Source organism: Uloborus diversus, chromosome 5, assembly GCF_026930045.1.
Source record: "Uloborus diversus isolate 005 chromosome 5, Udiv.v.3.1, whole genome shotgun sequence".
In the NCBI taxonomy this organism is placed as follows: domain Eukaryota; kingdom Metazoa; phylum Arthropoda; class Arachnida; order Araneae; family Uloboridae; genus Uloborus; species Uloborus diversus.
In genome coordinates, this window is record NC_072735.1 from 62,492,183 (window position 1) to 62,515,420 (window position 23,238).

The 23,238-nt window shown below is 31.5% G+C and overlaps 1 protein-coding gene across 1 annotated transcript; it reads left to right on the plus strand.

Annotated features, from left to right (window-relative positions):
• The first annotated feature begins 1,248 nt into the window (after nt 1-1,248).
• Nucleotides 1,249-21,659, plus strand: LOC129222537 (nicolin-1-like). Its single transcript, XM_054857050.1, has 6 exons — nt 1,249-1,349; nt 2,543-2,656; nt 9,471-9,548; nt 13,210-13,311; nt 15,554-15,708; nt 21,449-21,659. The coding sequence occupies exons 1-5, from the start codon at nt 1,290-1,292 to the stop codon at nt 15,623-15,625; spliced, it is 426 nt and encodes a 141-aa protein (XP_054713025.1). The 5' UTR covers nt 1,249-1,289; the 3' UTR covers nt 15,626-15,708; nt 21,449-21,659.
• The last annotated feature ends 1,579 nt before the right edge of the window (nt 21,660-23,238 follow it).

Below are 23,238 nucleotides of genomic sequence, written 5' to 3' on the forward strand. Positions count from 1 at the left end.
TTGTAGCTTAAAAGCTAAAAAAAGTGTTTTGACATGTATGTAATAACACATTTTTTTTTGTTAAAAATTTGGTTGGTATGCAGTTTGATTTGTAAAAGTAGTTTATGTTTTCAAATAATACTGTTTTCTTTTTGTTTACAAATGAATTGGCATTTATTTTCAGATAGATGAAGTAAGATTTCGGAACAACTACACTGCTTACATTAAGATGTCATGTAAACGGGTGCCTGCAGAGAAGTGATGTTAAAAGTAATTTAATATTTTATAATTGATAAACACTTTCATTTAAAAGCTAATTGTTCGGAGATGTTATAAGTAGCGTTGGCTTTTTGCCATCAAAAACTGGTTTTTGAGGTAACAAGCATCAAAAACTGGTTTAACTCAAAAACCTAAGTAGATGCAGAGAAACTAATATAAAAATTTTTTTTAGGTAAAATAATTTTTTAGTATTTTCGTACCTAATAAAATCATTTCAAATTGGTTGATCCGACTTGTCCTATGTTTAAGCCTGAATACTTGCATTTAACTATGCAGAAGTTTTTTAATGGTTAGAGAAATAATAGAATAGATGGTATACACTGTGAAATAAGACAAATAGCAAAGTAGCTGTATGAAGCAATGTCAAACCTTTATCTTTAAAGACCAAAGAATAAAAATCATATTAGTGCAAAAATTTTTTTATACATTTTTATATAAAATGTTTAGATATTATGGAATGATACTAGTGCATCCCAAGTAGACTTCTAAACTTTGATCGGTTTGGATTCCCAAAAATTCTTACCCTGTCATAAAGTAATTTTTGAAAATACAAAAAAAAAAAAAAAAAAAAAGTTCAAACCGTTTTTGGGACAATGAAGAGAGTTTCATACTCATGTGAATTCAAGCCATTTTAGACTATTAATATTGTTTTATTTTTGTAGTGTCCAAATGTAACCCAAATATGTTTAATTGTACCCGATGTTAGGCATATATGGATACTTTTTGCTTACTTTTAAATATACATATATTAAAAAAAATTTTGTCGCATCTCCTAATATTTGAGCATATACATTTGAAGGAATTAGATGTAAGATTATAGTTAGTAAAGAAATTAAGAAAATAAAATGAAAAAAGTTAGTTTTCCACCATGGGCTCAAAACAAGAAACCAACTGCTGATCGTAACTAATTAAAAGCTTTTTAATATTATGAGATTTATGTTTATAATTTACAATCCAAATGTTCCAATCCTTTTTTAATTTTAGATAGAGACATTCTTCCATGGCAGACATCGGTGAGGCACTTCAATTTAATGCCAGAACCTGAATGTGAAAAATGCTCGCAAGACATATTCTCTCTTTTGGCTAAAGAAGTAATTTTTTCTTTTTAATAAATAATCTACTTTCTCATGAATTATAGTGCAATTTAGCATATGTTTACTATTAATATTACAATTTAGTCCAGTGGTTCCCAACCTGGGGGCGATCGCTCCCAAAGGGGACATTTGAATCCTTAAGGGGTGAATTAAAAGACAAAATAATAATAATTAAAAGCCCCCCCCAATATCAAATTCAAAAGTGTATAAGAAACCACTTGTTAAAAAGTCAGACTAGGAATCTCAATAAAAAAGAATCAAATTTAAGTTTAGGAGCTTTCTTCTTGCATCTCCATTGATCCTTAAGGACCTATTTAATCGTTTATTGAAAAAGAAAGGTTCCAATTTAAAAAAAATTCCCCAGTATCCGATTTAAAAGAAAAATAATATAAAAATGTACAGTAAAACCTCATTGATCAAGACAGCCTTATAGATGTACGTATTGTACGTATAAAATGCAAGTTGGCCACAATTGTAGGCTGTATTTTGTAATTTTGTCTTATTCAATTTTATATTTCATTCTCTTGAATTCAAGATGCAACTTTTATTGTGTGCAGTAGTTTGTTTATAAACTTTGGCTGTATTTATAGGTTATTTTGTTTATTTCATACTTTCATGAATTTGAACTGCCTGGATCCCTTATTAGTCCAGATTAATGAGATTGTGACTGTGTTTCTGTTTTTGAAAAGTAAATCAATTATCTTGTATTTCCCTTCAAATACCTATTGAGTCATTTTGTTAAAGAAAGAAAAGCAAAAAGAAAAAAAAAAACATTAAAAAAGGTGCTTTTATATATTTATTAATTTTTTTTGTTCTAAGACTTATTGGATAAAATTCTTTTATCAGTTCACATCAAATTTAAATTAGGCATTTATGTTTTCAATAAAATCGATCATGCCAAATCATGAATTTTTTCAAGGAAGAAAATGGCGAGGTTGGGGGGGGGGGGGAGAGAACGCATAGGTGTCTGCGAATCTCAAAAGGGATTTGGGGCGATTTGCTCAAAAAAGTTGGGAACCACTGGTTCAGTCTCAGCTAATGTAGCATAGTTGTAAAAACAGTAAAAAAATGTTGCTCTATCAGAAATAAAAGAGAGTAATTTAAATCACAAATAAAAGTGATACTGTTTTTATTAGTACTTTTAATTGACTCTTTTACTTCTCATAGTATAGTAATTGTATCCTTTATAGAGTTTAATTTCCTGGAGTGGCATTGTGAGCTTGCGAATTATATTAAAACAGCCTTCATTTCGATGGAAGAAGTTTGGGATTGAAGAACTTTCGTTTTTTGGGGATTCAACTAAGGTAGTTTTTGCTGGATTCATTTTGAATGTGTTTCATCTTCAAGTAGAAAAGGCAAAAGAAACATCTATTTACCTATTTAACTATCTATATATGGATGCCTCACTTGTCAAATCAACTGATTCCATAAAAGAAAAAGTAGAGAATACATAGTTGTTATCCATAAGAGTAAATAGGCCCTCGTGTTACATTTTCTGCCATCACTTGGTCAGAAATGTACTGAACCAAAACTTCAATGTGAATTCACGTGCTAAGCATTGTTAAAGCACTATTAAAGCAGAAATGAGCTTTTTTTTAAAAAAAAGTGGAGTCAATTAATTTGGCAATTGCGGCATCCATATATTGTTCAGTTGTGAGTGTGACATTTGTATAATCATATTTCCTTGTTTAATTCAGTATCTTTAACAGGTTGTGGGTATGATTTTTAATGCTAAAATTACTTAAGTACTGAAAATATACTGGAGTGTTTTATACGTACTGGATATACTGGAGCTACTCCTGAATTTTAATTGAAATGCTGGAAAAATAAAAGTGAATGGAACCTGTATTATTGATGTGATCTAAATAGCAAAATTCTGTGCTGCAGTTTATAATAACTCACACTGTGATCTATATTTTTCTTTTTCCAACTGAACATATTTTTAACCAGCAAACATGGCCATATTATTATTAATCATATGCCCCAGAAGAGAGCTATTAGTTTTGGAAAATACTGAATTTTTTGGTATTTTGACTCATATTGACCTTTTACAACTAAGTAGGAAGATATCAGTGGCACATGCAGAAATGTTTCAAAGGGGGGGAGGGGGGGGGGGTCCAGGATTGAAGGCTACCAGTCTCATATCATACTCCAACATGCATCCAAACATATTCTTTTGATTTTATTGATTTTCGAGAACATAAACATTAAAAAATTAATGCTTAAAAAATGAATAATTACTTAGCGTTAGTTAATAAAATTAATTTGCTAACAACAAAGACTTAATTAAAGTACCAAAAAGCCAAAGAAAGAATGAATTTATTTACTTTTTGCAAAATTAAAAATTAAAGCAGCTAAGCAAAAATAACACTATAAAACAATTTATGTTTACTTACAGTTCAATTTTGTAGGGGAAGAAAGAAAGAGCATACATTTTATTTTTTCATTTATTAAATCTGAATTTAGTGTTACCTTTGCTTGAACTTATTTTAGGTACTACATAAATAGGATTCTAGTCAATCCAAAAAACTCCAGGGCAATGGGAGAGATCCGGACCTCCTGAACTCCCCCTTGTGTGTGCCGCTGAAAGATATAGATTTTGTAGTTAATAGGCCAGGGTTGGTATAAAAAACTTTTTTTTGAAATGCAAAAGACTGAAAAATAATGATAATTAAAAAATTATAAAAAAGGTACTTGGATTTTTTTTTTTCATGCAATTTTAGAAAAAACTTAGTTGGTCTGCCATGTATATTTATGTACCTAATAGGAAAGCTGCATGGATTTAAAAAAAGAAAAATAAAACAACAACAAAATAAAAACTATTTAGCAAACTTACATTACCTTAAAAAATATGTTTCTGAATTTATTAAATCTGAAATTTATCTGTAAAGCTTTGCTAGTTACTTTGCATTAATTAGATTTTTACTCTTTGCAATAATATGTAAAATTTATGGAAACATTATGGAGAAAAAAATGTAATTAAAAAAAAATTTATGAGGAAAAAAAAACACATGGTTTAAAAAAAAACCACTTGGTTTAAAACATGGTTTAAACCAAACAACCCTGATGCAGGGCCGCGCCCTTGTGCAAATGTCTTTTGAGCGCCTTTATGCTCTGGCATTCGGAGAAGAATATAGTTAACACCTGGAAAAAGGTTTTGTAAACAAATATAAAATGGGAAAAAATACGTTTGGCATTTAATTTATTAAAAAAATAATGTGTGAATATTTAATTTTGGAATATGGTGTGCGTTTTTACTTCATGTCTCAAAATTATTTAGAGTTCTGCAGCTCATTTGATATGCTAATAATGCATTTCAGAAAAAGGAAAATGTTTGAAATATCAAAGTTCACGCCACTGTATCTATCTAATCTTAAAGTGATAAATAATTAATACAACAGTTATGCCTGTCAAAACATGACAACAATAGTTTTAGAGGGGTACATTGAAAAAAAAAATATCTTTTAAAATCTTTGAAATTTGTAGTTTTAAAAACGCAATTTTGGACTGTCTTTGGTGGTGTTATCGTAGAAAACGGTACAAGGGGGCACCGCGGAAATGTGTAGAAGTTGAAGCCTTAAAACGCGATTAATAGGCCATATTTATTGATGTTAGAATAAGAGATGGAACTCTGGGATTCTACTCGATTTTTTTTTTCTTTTTTTGTAAAACAGATAGAAATCAATTCCTCCTGTCCCCTACAATTTTTTGAAATTGAACTTCTAAAAAAGGCAATTGCAGACAACTTTGAAAATTTTTTACGGGAAGGAGATTTTGGAGGCTCTCCCTGGAAAATATTTCAAAATCAAAGCTCTAAAAACTTAGCAATATTCTATGATGTTAAGAGAAGTTCAGAGGGTATTTCACTTAAATAATGATATTAAAGGAAGGGGTTTGGAGGCCCTTGCTCGAATGTTTTCTGAAATTGAAGTCTTAAAAACACGATTGTAAGACTATTTTTGGTTACGTTAGGGCCAGCAATCTTTCAAAATTGAAGTTCCAAAAATGCAATTTTAGGTGATTTTCGAAAGTAGCTTCAAGCGATGTTGTTTGGTATTTGAGCACTTTCCCTGGAAATTTTGCAAAATTGAAGATCTGGAAACGAAATTTGAGATGCTACGTAATGCTTTTGGTGGCGGGGAGAGGGAGATAAACTGGAGGAGTAGCATTTTGAAGACGATCTTACTTTCAGACAAACTAGAAAAAAGAAAAAGTTTTTGAAAGAAACTTAAGTTTTTTCCTAACATATTTTTTTTTTTTTTTGTTATCAAAATCACTTTGTTTTCCTAAGATGTGTGTGTGTGTGTTTTTTTTTGTCTTGAATAATAAAGAATATTTTTGAAAAACATTCAACTCAGCACTCTGGAGGTGCATAAATTATAATATAACATATTCACTGCAAGAACTAAAATGGGGAATAGCAAATTTCTTGCGCTTCGTTATACTCAACCTTGTAAAACTACACTGTTAAAAAAATTTCCTGAAAATAACGGATAAAGTACCGGCAGCAAAGTTGCCGTAAATATTCTGTTTCCATTAAATTATTTTCCGTGACTTAACAGAAGTTCTATTTCTCATTTCTCCATTTAGTTCTGTTCTTCCATTTATAAATTTCCCGTGATTTATCGAAAATTATATTTCTCTTTCCGTTGATCTATTTTTCCGTTCATCTATTTTTCCATTTTTAAATTTTCTGTGTCTTTACAGAACTTTCGGTTCTTGATTTTTCGTTGCACTATTTTTTAGTTTTTCATTTTCATATATTTTATGGAAATTTCATTCTCGTTTTTCTATCCTGTCTTTAAAATGATATATAATAGATAAATAGTTAACCATTCAAAAACTATTATTTTTTAAATTTGTATTTATTACTCAAATATATATTGCGAGTGAAAATTTTGCTTGATAACTTACCTACCATACAGCTCTTCTTCAAGCATCTATCACGAAATTTTCAGATGAATAAAACTAATCAAAAAGTACTAACAAGGGAAATTAGTGGATTTAAATATAACACCAAATGTTGATGCTGATACTGCTTGATATTTCCTTCGACATTCCCTCGTACATATTCTGGCGTGGCATGGAAAAGCATACATGAAAAATAGAAATATTTTTATTTGTAGAATGAGTCAAATAAAATACCATTAAAAATCGGTTAACTTTATCATGAAATAATATACTTGATGGAGAGTACCACATACCAATTTACTGTGTTTAAAAACAGAATCATTGACATACACGTGAAATATTTTTGGCTCAGATGATGTATACACCCCCTCCCCCCCAGGTGATTTCCGCATTTTTCACTCATTGGAATAGCAACATAGGTTTTTAGTGCATAATCATAATACTTCGGCTAAAAATATCAATCAGTTCGTTTTACCTGAAATGTTTTTACAAGAAATTAGCAATTATCTCAAATAAGTTGTTAGATGAGATCGTAATAAAATAAATTAAGTAATTTATATTTATTATTATGAATGAAATCCTGAAAGGAGTAATGAATGTTTCCAGATTTCTAAGTAGTCAAGAAAACTTATTCTTGTCAAAATTTTAATTGTATTTTCAAAGAATAACAATCTGCTATGCCTTTTCGCAAAAAATATAACAGCAAGAAATACTTTTATTTAGAGATTTAAAATATTTACTTTCAATCTGTCAGAAAAAAAAGAAAAAAACTGAGTGATTTTTTCTGTCTTGCTTGCACACCACGGTAATCTCCGGTTGATACGCAATGTTGGCATTTAACGTTTTAATGACTTTCAAGAATACAAACAATGCATTAGAGCAAAAACAATAACTTTATAATAGTTCTATAAATTCTAAATCAGCTACCATAGGAATTCTATCAAATGCATATTAACAAGAAAAATACATTTGTATATTAACATGTACAAAGATATTCAACAATACTTACATGTGACCAGCGGTGCTAAATTTAAGTATCTCCATTACATCTGGATACAAGTAATCCAATAGCCTTTAAAATGGATAACACAAGATCTTAAAACTATTCTCACCGCTAGAACACACAATATGGCTAACGAATAGAATTGTTCGAAGTATTGTGCAAAATAATACACCGCAATAATATTTTAACACTAACTTGCTAAAACCTACATGAAATCACCAGGGTGATCAAAACACATCTGCCTGTATGAAAATGGCGCGAACATTTTTCCTAACCTACAAAACCCAAAGGCGTAAAAATACGAGTATATTACTCTCCAGACATAAAATAGCAAGCTATCTATTTTGTCTACGACATCTGAGTTGTTATTCTAAATAAGCTTTTAATTAACAAAATGTAACAGTGCGATTTAATAAGCACTCTCAAACAGTGATGTTTATCATAACTTGAAGGCTAATCAGAATGCCAACAAAGTACAGCAACCTAAAAATGGAAAAATTCCGTTTTCGTTATTTTCTTTCGTGATATGACGTTGTTGTAAGGAAAAAATACGTTTTGAAGCATTACGGAAATATTCTGTTAAAATAAGTCAGAAAACTACCTGAACTTTCAGGTTTTTTTAAACAGTGTATAGTCATACCAAAGCAGCATTCACGACTCCACATATGAAGAAAAATGCTCCTGTATGCATAAATTAAAATCATGTGTTTTCAGTGTAAAAGATTGCGCTTTTGAATAGCATGTTTGGACACAATAAGGCAATTTTTTTCTTTTAGAAAGACAGCAAGGAGGATTGCTTGTTTTAATGAGCAATATAATTTCACCATCACTATTAGATATAATGAACAGTTCAATTTTATTTTTTTGGTTGGAGATTTTTTCCACTCATTTGGAGCATTTTTGATTGATAGAGTTCAGGGCCTTTTTGACTCTGGCGCCGTCGTGTGCCGCACGACCTTGCACATAGGGACGGCGCGGCCCTGCCCTGATGGAGGATCGTAAAAATTCAGTGTTACTGCAGTTTATGCCTGCAATTACTGCTTATAATTTCACACTTAATCTTCTTTACTAATAATAAAGCAGATAGTCTCTCTGTCCGGAGGATGTCTGGATGTCTGGATGTCTGTGACGCGCATAGCACCTAAACCGTTCGGCCGATTTTCATGAAATTTGGCACAAAGGTAGTATGTAGCATGGGGGTGTGCACCTCGAAGCGATTTTTCGAAAATTCGATGTGGTTCTTTTTCTATTCCAATTTTAAGAAAAAAAAACTATCATAAATTACGTAATTATCATAACGTGGAACCGTAACATGGGCACAAGCCAATTGGCGAGATACGAAATTATCATAACGTGGAACTGTAATGTCGGTACAAGCCAATTGGCGAGAAAATTCACCATACATTATTTGTAAATATACAAGCAAACCAAAAGACCTTTCATTTTTCTATTACGGGCGAAGCCGTGCAGGTGCCACTAGTTACTAATAATAAAGCTGAAAGTCTCTCTGTCCGGAGGATGTCTGGATGTCTGTAGGATGTCCGTAGGATGTCTGTGACACGCATAGCGCCTAAACTGTTCGGCCGATTTTCATGAAATTTGGCACAAAGTTAGTATGTAGCATGGGGGTGTGCACCTCGAAGCGATTTTTCGAAAATTCGATATGGTTCTTTTTCTATTCCAATTTGAAGAAAAAAAAATAAGATGGACGAGTAAATTACACAATTATCATAACGTGGAACCGTAACACGGGCGCAAGCCAATTGGCGAGATACGAAATTATCATGACGTGGAACCGTAAGATGGGTACAAGCCAACTGGTGAGAAAATTCATAATACATTACTTGTAAATATACAGGCGAACCAAAAGACCTTTTGATTTTTCTATTACGGGCAAAGCCGTGCGGGTATCACTAGTGTGACATAAAAAGTAATTAAAAATTTCTTTTTTCAAACTTGTTACTCCTGTAGAGCTGTAATAGATTTAAAAAGTGTTATTCAATATAGTACAATGCATCATAAAAATGAATGAACTTCCCTTCATTATTATTATTTTAGGATAGATAAAAGTTATAATGCGTTTGTGATAATATCAGTAAAAATAAAGACTTCTGTCAGTAAAAGTGATGTATAAAATATATTGCAAGATTGATTTTGAAATCTAACTGCACGACATTTTTAAAATTATTTTTTATTCTTCTTAGGATGGTAGACAGTCCTCTGCTTCACATTCTTCATCATCGTCCAGAAAGTTTGAAAATAGAATTGTTGTAGTAGAGCCAGTAAGTTATGCCGAAATATTTTAGAATGTTATTATCTATCATGTGGGAGTACACTTTTAGGTCATGATGAAACTAATTGGCATTAAATATAAAAGTTATTTTATTTTTTTTAAATTAAATTTGCTGCTATATTTTACAATGAATGATTTTCCATTAAAGATGTAACAGATCGATTAATGTGTTTAAGGCATAACTTACTCTACATCAGTGATTCCCAACCTGGGGGCGATCGCCCCCAAAGGGGCGATTGAACTCTTAAAGTAGGCGATAAATTTCTGTGGGGCAATAGGGGGCGACTGGTATTCGGATACCTGGTAATGGGAAATTCTTGACCTTTCAAAAATTATATTTATTAAAACAAATCGGTACAGAATTCAGAAAGATCTTTCAGAATACCTATGTTGTGTAATACCGAACCAAGCATATGGCACGTCAAATCAAAGAAAGTCGTTCCCAGAAAATAAGGCATGTATGATTTACAGCTCAATCAAATCTGTCTGGATAAAAAAAAAACAAAAGCAAAAAATAATATCTTTTCTTTTATTGCCGTTTTCACGAGGAAGAAAAAAAATCTTGTAAGCACTGTCTGACCGTTGGCGCCAGCATATATTAAATGCCTGAAAAGTGGATGGATATGTGTAGGAATGGATTTTTGCATTTACTTATCAGTTGTCATTCAGAATCTTGCAATCAGCGCATAAACCTCTTTACATAGTTTCTATTGTTTGATTTAATTTAGTGAATTTCTGTTCAATTGTGCATGTTTCGTAGTGTGAAAGTTCGATATGAATTCGAAAAAGAAGTGCCGCAGTATTCAGCAGAGTATTTAAAATTTGGTTTTGTCACGTCACCGCAAAATATGCAGTTTCCGCATAATCTTTTGTGCGATAAAACATTTTCTAGCAATGAAGCGATAAAGCCCTCACGAATGAAAGAGCATTTGTCAAGAGTTCATGGTGACAAAGTAAATAAACCTCTTAGTTATTTTCAAGACCTCAAAACAAAAGCGGATAAACGGCCAAAGGTGGGTGAATTACTTAGAAGACAAGCAACAGATCTTGACAAAGGGCTTCTTGCTTTTTACGAAGTGTCTCTTTTGATAGCAAAATGTGGTAAGCCTCATACGATTGGTGAAAATCTTATTCTACCGGCTGCCAAAAAAATAGTAGAAGTTTTGCTTGGTGAGGGCTCCGGTAAAAAGATAAGTCAATCCTCCCCCTGAGTAACAACACAGTTTCAAGGAGAATAGATGAAATGGCTGCTGACGTTGAGTGCAAACTGATAAATGTTTTGAAACAAAGTAAATTTGCACTACAGATTGATGAATCAACTGTGACAGATAACAGAGCTATTTTATTAGCTTACGTGAGGTTTATTAATGAGCTGAAAGAGATAACTGAGGAAATGTTGTTCGCCAGAACTTTGATTACTGCTACAAAGGGAGCATCGATTTTTAAAGTGGTGAAGGATTATTTTGAAGAAAAAGAAACTCCATTGACAAATGTAAGTGCTTGTGCAGCAGATGGTGCCCCTGCCATGGCGGGTCGTCATATTGGGTTTCTTGCACACCTTAAAAAAGAAGTGCCAGAAGTGATTACCATCCATAGTGTCATTCATCGTCAACACTTAGCTGCAAAAACATTGAGAGGTGTTTTACATGAAACCTTACAATTAGTCATTACTGGTATTAACAAGATCAAAGCTAATTCTCTCAATGATCGCCTGTTTCGAGAGCTTTGCCATGAAAATGATGATAAATTCGAACGCTTGCTTTTACATACGTCTGTGAGATGGCTTTCCAAAGGAAACTGTTTGCGCCGTTTCTTTGAATTATTCGACTCTGTAGCTGAGTTTCTCGACTTGCATAATCCTGATTTAAGTGAGAATTTGAAACAGCGCAAATTGGAACTTGCGTATCTCACAGATATTTTTGAAAAAATGAACGAAGTCGACATTAAGCATCAAGGAAACAAGATGAACCTTATCAAGGCCAAAAGCATAATTTCAGCATTCATTGCCAAATTCGAAATCCACAAGGCAAATATTGGCCGTAAAGAATTTATCCTGTTTCAGACTAAAAAAAAGTTTAATCGTGGATGATGAACTTCCTGAAGAAAAAATTTTAATTTTTATTGATCACCTTGATCAGTTAAAAAAGAACATGGAATCAAGGTTTGCAGATTTGATCAACTTACAAATTCCTGACTAGATTTTAGACCCATTTAGTTTTGAAGATGTGAATGAACTGGAAAACTCTTTGCAGACAAAGTTTATGGATTTGAAATTTGATTGTGAATCAAAAATTATGTTCACGCAATACGGTTACGAACTTGCCTGGGTGAAGCTTATGGTTACTTACCCACAACTTTGGAAAAAAGTTGAACAGCTCCTCATCTCATTCCCCTCAACATATTTAGTTGAAAGTGGATTTAGCTCTGTAGTGCAGCTTCTCACGAAGCAAAGAAATAGATTGGACATCTGCCTCAAAGGGGACCTCAGATTAAATCTCACAATATAAAGCCAGACATCAAAGCTTTAATGGAGTTCCATCAAGCACAAGGCAGCCATTAAAAAGGTAAAAAAAAACAAATCTTAACAGTTAAAATTTTAATTTTTTTCCGGATTTCAATTAAAAAAAAGTATGTTACTGAAAAATGTAGTATTCTTATTTTTGCTAAGTATGTAAATGACGTTGGTTAATTAAAGCACTTCAAATTGCGTTTTTTCTTTTTTTTTTTGGGGGGGGGGGAGAGGGGAAGGGGTTAAAAATAAAAAATTCAGTTTTAAAGCTAATTATTACTTTATCATGCACTTTTTGAAGTTTTAAACTAAAATTAGGCATTCAGTAACATTAATCTTCACTAAAATCAGCGCCATCTAATTTGTGTTTTTAAGGGAAGAACGTGTGGGGGGGGGGGAGAGATAGGTGTAATTTAACTTCCATAAGGGGCGATGGGCCAAAAAAGGTTGTGAACCACTGAACTCTATCATTTCATGTCTTGAATCGAGTGACAGACTTGATTACTGATGTGGATTAAGCAACAGCAACATGACTTTTCTTGCTTGATTGATTGCATTATACATTTCATTAACATTCTTTCTCAAGTGGAAGAAAGTTATCCAAGTAAATCTTTAGTTGTATCGTTTTTATCTAGAAACCTACACCCTAATGCTTTATTAAGGGGCTTCTAGATACTCTAAAATACATACATTCAATTTAGTTTGAAATAATAATAATTTGGAAGAACTTCGTTTTCTTGCACAAAAGTTAAGATTTTTTTCTTACTAGTATGTTTTCAAAGCCTGTTTAACAGCTATAGAGCATTGTGAATGTAGTACTGCTATACAATGTCGATGTTTTTTTTTTTTTGTTTGTTTTGTTTTCTTTTTGAAGTGATGCATTTATTTTTATGAGAGATTGTATTGTATTGCACTTGAAAACCTATTGTAAAAATGAATTTGTTATTTTTTAAAAAAACCATTGTAAAAAGTACAAGTAGAATATTTCTTATAACAGTTCTATTCTCATGGCATATTGTGTCAAAAAATCTATTGTATTTCAAATGTTGTAATAATATTATTATAATTTAAACTTTTTCAATTGATTCTTATTTTTCAAAACAATTCTTTTACAATTTTTGTTTAATATAATTCGTTTCAGGAGAAAAGTGAAAATATAACAGGAAAAAGTAGATACATGTGGACAATTACAGATTTAATGAAAGATAAACAACCAACAAGTGTAGCTGTTGGCAGATTTGAGGTAACCTATTTTCCTTTTAATTTTTTACATCTTAATGCATACATATTTTTAATAAAACATGTATTAACAGTTACCTATGCAGTCGATTATTTACATAATATGTTTGGATCTCTATTGAAAATGAAGTGTATTCAAAAACTAAGGTGCGGTGATCAATATTCAACTATTGGTAGGCCGAAATCATGGTTAATGCATGCAGCCTTATCAACAAACTCTTTACAATAGGGTAACAAACCCAGTAATTGGCACTTTAAGAGTTTGACCTTAAACTTACCTCTGTTTTCATCTGTAAGAAAAGAAATATTTACTTGTAAATATTTTTGTATCAAAGAATGCACATCTGTGCATCTATTTAGTTCACTGAAAGCAAAAATCTTTGAATAGATATATTTTTATAAAAATTACTGTATAAAAAATTACCGAAATCACCAGTAATTGTCACCTGATACCCCAGTGTATGACACCTTGTGATCCAGTGATTGGCACATGTTAATAGAACTGGAAAATCACTTTATTTTTCACTTTTAGATTACATACAAATTTCATCATCATAAGAAACATAACTAATGTAAATTTAAAGTGGATAATTTTACATAATTTAATGTTAAATCACACATCTCGACGTTAAAAACGTAGTTTAGAGAAATAAAAATTTAGAATGTTACACGGAAAAAATATTGACACTATTGTTGTTTCATCAGTCGGCATGCAGTTTTGATTTTATGAATTATAGCTATTTTCACAAAAGAAGGAACATTAACCCGATGATTTAAAGGGACCATAAAAAATGGAACAGTTCTCTACAGTCGCAATATCTGATTGTGATGGCCAAACATATTTGTTTTTTATTGTTTCTTTTAAAAATTTAATAGAAGATTCTGAAGGATTCAAATCAATAGTAGAACCCATATAATTGTTGCTGCAAAAATATCAGAAATCAAATTAGTGACACATTGCACAACACATTAGGGACTATAAGTACATGTTCCATTTACTGGGGACTAGCAAAACTGAAGCACCACTAAATGGCATCCATCATTTCTTCAAAAACTCAAAACGAGACAAAAATTTACTTCTATCCACTCAAAGTAACATCTTTCAACTTAAAAAAACTTTTGATAACAAAAATTTAAAATATATTTTAAGTCAGATTTTAATGGATTGATGTGCATGCTTCTCTTAAGCCAGAGAAGAAGCTTTTGCAACAAAAATGGCTGATTTGATGCAAGCCACAATTGTTTCTCTTTCCTATGCACTGCTACCATTTAGTAACATGAATTGAAGTTATAATATTTAAAGTAAATGTACATTCAGCTGGTATATAGCCTTCTACTCTTAAAAGATTGGATATGAATCTTATTTTAGGACATTTTTGTTCGAAGTGCCAGTCACTGGTGACCTGCCAATTACTGGTGTTGTTACCCTACTACTGTAGGTTTCACTCAATTTTTGTGGTCTCATGTAAACTTTAAATAACAATGCTAGCTCTCTCATTAGTGTTGTAGAGGTGCATGATGTTGCCCCCCACCTCACCTAGATCCTAGACTACCTCAAAACTATCTTTATTCATATCTTTTTTTCTTGGATTTAATTTGTTTTAATAAAGTAATAATGCATTCAAAATAAATTTATGTGTAGTAATATTAAATTCTGTGAAAATATCTAGAATTTTATTTAATAACCAGCTTAAGTTTCCAAATGTATTGCATATATCAACTACATATTGTTGAGGGGGACGGTGGGGCATAACTTCCCACCAGTGTTCGTAAGAAGGTATAGAGCCTGAAAGGTTGATAACCCACTGTATTAAGTAATCTCATCAAATCATTAATCATCAAATATTGTAGGTGTGTACAGCATTATATTAAGGAAGGAAATTTTATCTCCTTTTATTAATGGAAAGTTCATCATCATGTAATAATGCTATTTATTATTTAAAAAAAAAATCAATAATGTCTGTTTTCTTGCAGCTGTTGAAAAAATGCATAAAACAATTTCTTTGTTTAATGCTAATTCTACCCCAAAATTCTTTTTTTTTCTCTTAACTAAGAGCATGACTTGCTTTTGCAGGTAAAGCTTAAACTACATTGTATGCTTTTGTTGTTGCTCTTAATTAATTTATACAGTACTTGATGTGAAACAACTGTGCATAATGTCTTGCTCGATTTAATTTTTATTTTAGCAATCTTATTTCAGCAAAGAAATGCTTTTTATGTATTTTATTTGTTTATGCTTTTATTAGGATGAAAATCCCGCCAGTTCAGAGCATGCAGATTCTGAAATATCCGATACTGATGAGGATGTTAAAAATTAATGTTTTGGACTGAAAGCCTCATAAAAAATCCTACTTAAAAATTGCATGGGAAAATATTTCTTTTATATTTTTGTAGCCTTCAGGTATTTTTTGATTTGCTTATAGTTTTGTTTATTTTCATGTTCATTGCAATGCCTCATTTATTATGTTCTTGCTTTTTTTGCAGAAATCTTCATTTATTTCTTTTGTGATGTTCATGCTCGAAAAAAAAATTCTGCTTCATTTATTTTTTTTAAATGTTTCAGTTACTTGCTTTATTTATTTTACAAACTATTGAAAAATAAAAATTTTGTTTTTCTTACACAATTAATTCAGTTCAGAATTATTCATAAAACATGGATAAAATTACTTATTTATTACTGAAAGCTCTTATATCTTTTTCTTAAAATATCCTTATAACCGAAATTTAGAATTTCATGAATATCAAGAAACTTGGGGTTTCTCCTAAATAAAGGGTGTGGGAGGTGGGGAATGCGGAAAAATCCAACATAATATCTTAGTTAAGTTTCATTATTAAATTACATACATATTTGTGGCGGATCTTCGATTTTTTCCAAGCCAGGACAGTAACTTGAAATTGCCACCCCATCCATTTTCCTTCAAGTATTTATATCGAGTTCAAAGAAACCCCCCACAGAAATGAGAGGAATTTGCCGCCCCTAGAAGTTGCTGCCTGGGGTGAGGGACTCAGTTTGCTGCTTGTATATATATATATATATATATATATATATATATATATATATATATATATATATATATACATATATATATATATATATATATATATACACAGTTGGCTCTCTATTTAACGACTTTCAAGGGACCACAAAAAATTGTCCTTAAGTAGAAAGCGTCCTTAAATAGAATGCTTTTAACACTACAGTGGACCATCTGGGACCGTGAAAAGCCGTCGTTAAATAGATAAAATCATTAAATAGAAAGTCATTAAACAGAGAGCCAACTGTATATATATATGTATATTAGGGTGGGCCGAAAAAATCGAATTTCTTCGGAATACTTAGCCTTAGTGCAGAAAATTTGTGACTCCCTAACACTAATTATTTTGCAAAATTTTAATACTCTGAATGAATATCTTCCGCTCAGGCAAGAGGCTTGAATTTTAGAGATTTTTAGAAAATAAAGTCAAAAAAAGAAAAAATTTCCAAAATATTTCAAATCCGCAGAAGAGCGAATAATTTGTTACTTCCTTTCACTAATGTCAGGGCAAAATTTTAGAGTTCTGGGTTAATGTCTTCCGCTCTGGCAAGAGACTTGAATTTTAGAGATTTTTAGAAAGTAATATAAAAAAGAGAATATTTACAAAATATTTTAAGATTCCGTTGAATGTTAAGTCTTAATAGAGGAATGTTTTAACTTTCTATCACAAACTACAGCCTAAAATTTGAAGCGCTTATGATGTAATTATTTATGCTCTGGAAAGTGACCTAAAATTATATAATTTCATAAAAAATCCTTAAATGCGACTAACACATAACAAAGTTCATACATACCTAAAACTCGGCAATATTTCAAATTTTTATCACTTCAATGACAAATCAGACCATCCCTTAAATTATGATACGTCTAAACAGAAACGCTCAAATTTTTTTCTCCGAAATATTTCTAAATGTGACATTTTTGGATATACTAAGGTTTTTGACTTCATGCTTCCAGCCTATGGAGATGTTATAAAATGTTGTATGTACAAGAGGCGAATACTTTCTTCCAAGATGGGTGGTAATATGGAGCCTAGCTTCCCTATTATTGCTGATCGTGTAGCAAGAAAAGTTGTTAACTTGTACAAGGACTAGTGCATTCCCTGTAATTTCTAAAGAACGTGTTATTGCAATGATACATACTTAACACAAAAGAATGTAGCCATAAAGGATGTTCTTAAAAGAGTCAAACACAGTGAGAACACAAGAGATCGACTTACAAAAATTAAGGAGGATGCAGTGAAACTCTTTGATATAGCTGCTTGTAATTGCCATAATTTTGATTCATGTACGTGTCCTAAAGAGATAAAAGTTCCATTTAAGGAAAGGTCATTTCTCTCCGATCGAAGCACTACTAGGTTAATGCTAGGTTAATCGGTGCTGTAGATATTTGTGAAACAAAGAAACTTCAAAAGAGAGACAAAAGAAGGTCACAAGCCTCTATTCGCTACTCATTTGGTGTATCTACTTCAACTTCTGTTCAATTGGAGAATCAAGAAAAATCCCTCCAAAATTTGGACTTTGGAATTTCTAGTAGTTTAAACCTTTCTTGCACTGATAGTTTCAGCGAAAAACCTTCTACATCTACATCTTCTCAAATGCGGATTAAACTAAAAAATTCAGTTATGAGGAGTTTGAGGTTTGGGATATCCAACAGAGCTGCAGCTGCGGTTGCTTCTAGTGTTTTGCAGGATGTTAGTATGATTTCCGAAACCGACACTTCACTTGTCATTGATAAAAACAAAATCTTAAGGGAGAAATCGAGAATTGGAAAGGAATTGAAAACTATTTCCACAGGTGAAAACGACACTCCTTTACTCAGTCTTTACTTTGACGGCCGTTGTGACAAAACAGGATGAGTGAAAGAAATGAGACAGGTAAGTCTTATGTGCGATCTGTAGTAGAAGACCACTGCTAGCTTATAAAAAAGCCCGGGAGTCAATATGTTGGACACGTAACCGCCAAATCAGGGTCCAGTCAAGCCATTATGAAAAGCATTCATAGTTATGTGGAAGCTCACTGTGATGGATTTGAAAACCTTCTTGTTATTGGAGCAGATGAAATAGTTGTAAATACTGGAGTAAAAGGTGGACTAAATTGTCGATTAGAGCAAAATCTTTGCAGGCCCCTCCAATGGGCTATTTCTCTATTACATTTTAACGAACTCCCATTGCAACATCTCTTCCAATTTGTTGATGGTAAAACATCAGGCCCAAAATCTTACTCCGGTGAAATTGGAAAAAGCCTATATGACTGTAAAAAGCGTCCCATGGTTAAGTTTAAGCCAGTGGATTGCAAGTTGCCTAATGTTGACCCGATGATACTGAGTAAAGATCAACGAAATTCATTGCAAATATCTTATGCCATTAACTCAGGTGTATGCTCTCCGAATCTTGCTAACCGGGAACCGGGTGCTATAAATATATCTCGACTGACTACAACCAATAGAATCTTGAGATTGTACGTTTCAACTATAAAACCAACAGTTGAGTTGAAAATCTTTTTCAAGTTCATTTTAAACGTATATTCTCCCATCCTTGTTTAAAATAAAAATAATTCTATTAAATACAGAGCAAGACGTGTGGGAAATCATTCATGCATCAAGATACTTGCCAAAACGTATCTTAACGTAATCGATCCTGTCATTGCTCGGAATGCATTCTTCGCCTCTCCAGAAAACATTCTGTTAAGTATGCTAACAGATAAAATGGTGAATATCAGAGAGCTTGACATTCATAGAATCCTAAAGGATACAGAGAGTGCATCTCCAGATAAAAACTGTGTGCGCATATTCCGTATCCCAAAGCTTAACTTTGAGGCGGCATATTATGTTGGTTTGATAGATTGGAACACTTGCAAAATTACATCTCCACCAGTTCTCTGCAACTTCCCTTCAGATGATGGTTGAAATATGTTGGTTGATGGAGTTCTGTGTGAAAACTGGAAGTTTATTCAATTCCCTTGCCACACACAGGCTGTTGAACGCATCATGAAGTTGGTTTCGAAGGCATCAAATCAAGTATGTGGCCAAGAGAAAGTATATTTTCGCTTTTTTAAAATCATGCAGCAATATGCCAGCATTTGAGCAAAATGCGTAATTACAAATTGCAGTAATACATGATGAATCTAAAACTCTAAATTACAAAGTGTGAACTGTATACTTTAAATTTTTAATAATACATAAAAAAAATAAGCTTTCAAAACCATTTTGTAATTTTTTCCATAATGAATAAAAATCTGTATGATAAAAGCAGTTCTGATTTTTTTCCATACATCTAAATGAGATTTTCTAACAGTATAAATACTTTGATATCTAGTTAACCTTATTTCTACATGCAGATTTTAATTTAAGACCTTCTAAATTTTTAATTGCTCTCCTTTACAATAGTTGTACAGTAAAAAAAAATTGTTTTTTGGGCTCTTTTGACTGAAGTTGAAGTCTCTTGCCAAAATGGAAGACATGAAATCAGAGTCATAAAATTTTGCTTTGACATTAGTGTTAGGAAGACACAAATTTTCCGCACTAAGATTAATTTTTCTGCGGATTTGAAAATATTTTGGAAATTTTTTTCTTTTTTTTTGATTTTTTTTCTAAAAATCTCTAAAATTCAAACTTTTTGCTTTGGAGCGGAAGACATTCACTCAGAGTATTAAAATTTTGCAGAATAATTAGTGTTAGGGAGTCAAATTTTCCGCACTAAGGCTAAGTGCTCCGAAGAAATTCGATTTTTTCGGCCCACCCTAATGTATATGTATAAATATGAAGTAGTAATTGAAGGAGAGATTTTTTTGCATCCAGTTGTAGAAAACGATGGTCGATGAGAGGTAGCTAAGGTGGATAGGCAGCACATGTCCATTGGGTGCAGAGCACTAGAATACAATAAAGTATTAGTGACCTAAAACTGTAGTTTTGCATTTGCTTTAAATGAATATTGTGAGGCAGAAATGTTAAAAAAAAAAAAATGAATTATGATGAAAGAATACGATGTACTTGAAGTAAGAAGTAACAATGTCAAAATGCACAAATTACAGATTACAGCAGACACATGTTTCTGCTTTACAAGGAACGCCTTTTCAGTGCAAAAAGTAATGAGCTTATGGATGAAAAGACATCTGACAAAAGCCAAGAGCAGGTAAGCAAACAGCTTAAAAGATAAAAATAGGGTATAAACCAAACACCAATGAGAAAATTATAAACCAATGAACCAATAGGAATGCAAACAAAGGGCAAGAGCTCTCTCAGAGGCACAGTTAAGTCGAAAGATAGAATACGATTGGACAAAGATTAAGCCAAAGCTAAGACAAAAAGAAAATGTCAATAACGGAACCAAACCTCAAGAAAGGAAAAGTTTATTGACATTCAAATGTGTTCGAAAATGTTAATGTATGATTTAATGATTACTACTTTAATGCTGTTACAATTTTCAATCCCAATTCTTTTAGTCTGCAAGTTTTATCTACTTGATACTGATTGTGTTTATGATTTACACTTTTCCCCATCAAACATGTGGTAATTAAATAGTTATTTATTGGGTGAGGACAACATTGTGAAGCATATAGGTTTCGAGCTTATAAAGAACAAATTCTCAAAGGCAAAAAATAATTTTCTTACAACTTGTTTTAGTACTGAGGTATCATAGCTTAGCACCTTTTAGCATAGGAAAATATTGATGTATTTTTGTTCAACATCCAATTGTTTTCAAATTTATACCTATTTTTCTATCAATTTTAGGTTTTTTAACACTATTTTTAGTAAAACCCAATTGAGCTGTTTAATATCTGTATAAAGCTCTATAAAATTGTTAAAAAAAATTTCTGTCCAAGTGTGATCATAAGTTGATTGGAGACACATTACTCCGGAATCTCTGATTCATTCCATTGTTACGATGGTTCTCCATTTGACCTCTAAATTAATATTAAGAAAATGCTCACAAGCTTTAGTACAGCCAATATTTATAGGTAATAAGTGAATATATTACTAGTGAATATGTATGTAACTTGTAATATGTATGCTCTTGTTGTGAATAGAAATGTTGGCTGAAATGCCCTTAACAATCTCCTCTTCAATTCATTTATTAGCAACTTAAATGAGTTATCTTTTTAATAGGTGGATGGTTCATACGATGTTGCCCACCTGGTCTGACTTCTTAGTAATCTTATTGAAAAGCATTAGTTGTTCTTCATAATATGATCTTTCATTTGTTTTAAGATAGCATCCTTTGTTCATCTTTAAGTAAGTTTGTAGTGTCTTTGTTATGTTTATTGTACAAATGTAAATTTAATCTGTTAAAATTAAAGTTATAGAAAATAAATGCTGAATACTGTTTTGTGTGTTTTTTGGGTGATGAAAACAGACTACTTCTGCGAATTGTCAATTAAGTAATTGCAATGTTTTAATGCACAAAAATGCATTAAATTGCATGCACCTGTTATGAGATTTTAGAACCCCCTTTTCAAACTGAACGAGGTGAAGTTATGAAAGATATCTGTCGAAAGCATTTGTGATGGAAAAGAATATCTTATGAGTCTCAAGATTAACTTTAAAAAAATCAAGGGGAGCTGTTAGTGCAGTGTGCCAACAATTAAAAAGGCATTCACCCCAAAATATTAAATCCTACTAGTGCTTTTGAAGATGCAATTCAAATTTTTATTGTAAGGTTTACAATAATTACTTTGTGATAACATTATTTTTTATGATGTATAAAGCAACGAAAAATCCAAGGCTCAAATAAAAAATCTATGTTGCAAAAAGTTATCAGTTTTTGAGTTTTGATAGTAGTTTAATATTTGAAATAGTTTTTTTCCCCCCAATAAATGAATGGAACATATTGTTTTTGTTATTACTTAAAGGTCTTCATTGCACATGCAATTGTAATGTGCTTTCTCCTTATGCCAATGATGTTTCTCTTCATAGGGGGTACCATTGTAAGGAACCTCCATTAGCTCATAGAAATAAAATGAACCTTTTATGTGAAATAACTGTTTACAGTTTTATGTTTATAAAGTTCATACCTCATCCGCTTTTATCAGGGTTCACTGATATATATATATAAGTCGATATATATGTCACGATATATGTCCGACTTTTTTTTTTTTGAAGATATGATATTTTGATATTTTTTCTACTACAGTATTTTCAATATAAAACTTATTAATCATAGTAATATTTTTTGTTTATTATTAACAATAACTAAAGAGTTGTGGGCTATGATGTATTAATACATCATAAATATTACAATGGATCTGTTCAGGGTGACTGAGGTTACAACTTTACTCTATTTTTAACTTATAAATTAAGAACCGTCTTGAAATTAAATTTTGTTTCTTCTCAAATTGATTTAAAGTATCGTGATATGGTTCATCACTGCCCCCACACTTGTTGTCAGACTGTAGGAAACTTATTTTGTATGAAATTAAGGGGCTTAAAAAAACGTGACTGATGTTACACAGAAGATACATTGAGGAAAGTGACTTATATATAATTTAAAATTCTCTTCAAACTAATAACGTAAAATCTAAACAGATTTCTTCCCCTTAAAATAGAGACTTTAGACTTGATGGAAACACTTTGTTTCATTGAAAAAAAACTTAAAAACTGAAAGTATAAAAATTATTTAACACCCGTAACTGATGATACAAAGATTTTGTGACTGATGTTACATTTAAAAAAAATTGCTGCAATTATAAATTATTTCTCCTTAAAAATAAAATTAGCATATGTTTTGTTTAAAATTGTATTTAAATTACAATAAAAGTACATTTATAAAGTTTTAAAATTTATATTTTTAATGTTTTTCATAAAATAAAAAGTCCTCTTGCATTTACTACATCTAGTGCGCTAAATATTTTATTACTTTCTCATGTGAATAATAAATTTCATTTACATTCACAGACTAT

Bases quoted from the DNA above. Each gene is read 5' to 3' on its own strand.
- LOC129222537 (XM_054857050.1), top strand. From the start codon at position 1,290: ATGCCAGAACCTGAATGTGAAAAATGCTCGCAAGACATATTCTCTCTT. The intron at 1,350-2,542 runs GTAATTTTTTCT...TATCCTTTATAG, and splicing joins TCTCTCTTTTGGCTAAAGAA to AGTTTAATTTCCTGGAGTGG. The intron at 9,549-13,209 runs GTAAGTTATGCC...AATTCGTTTCAG, and splicing joins GAATTGTTGTAGTAGAGCCA to GAGAAAAGTGAAAATATAAC.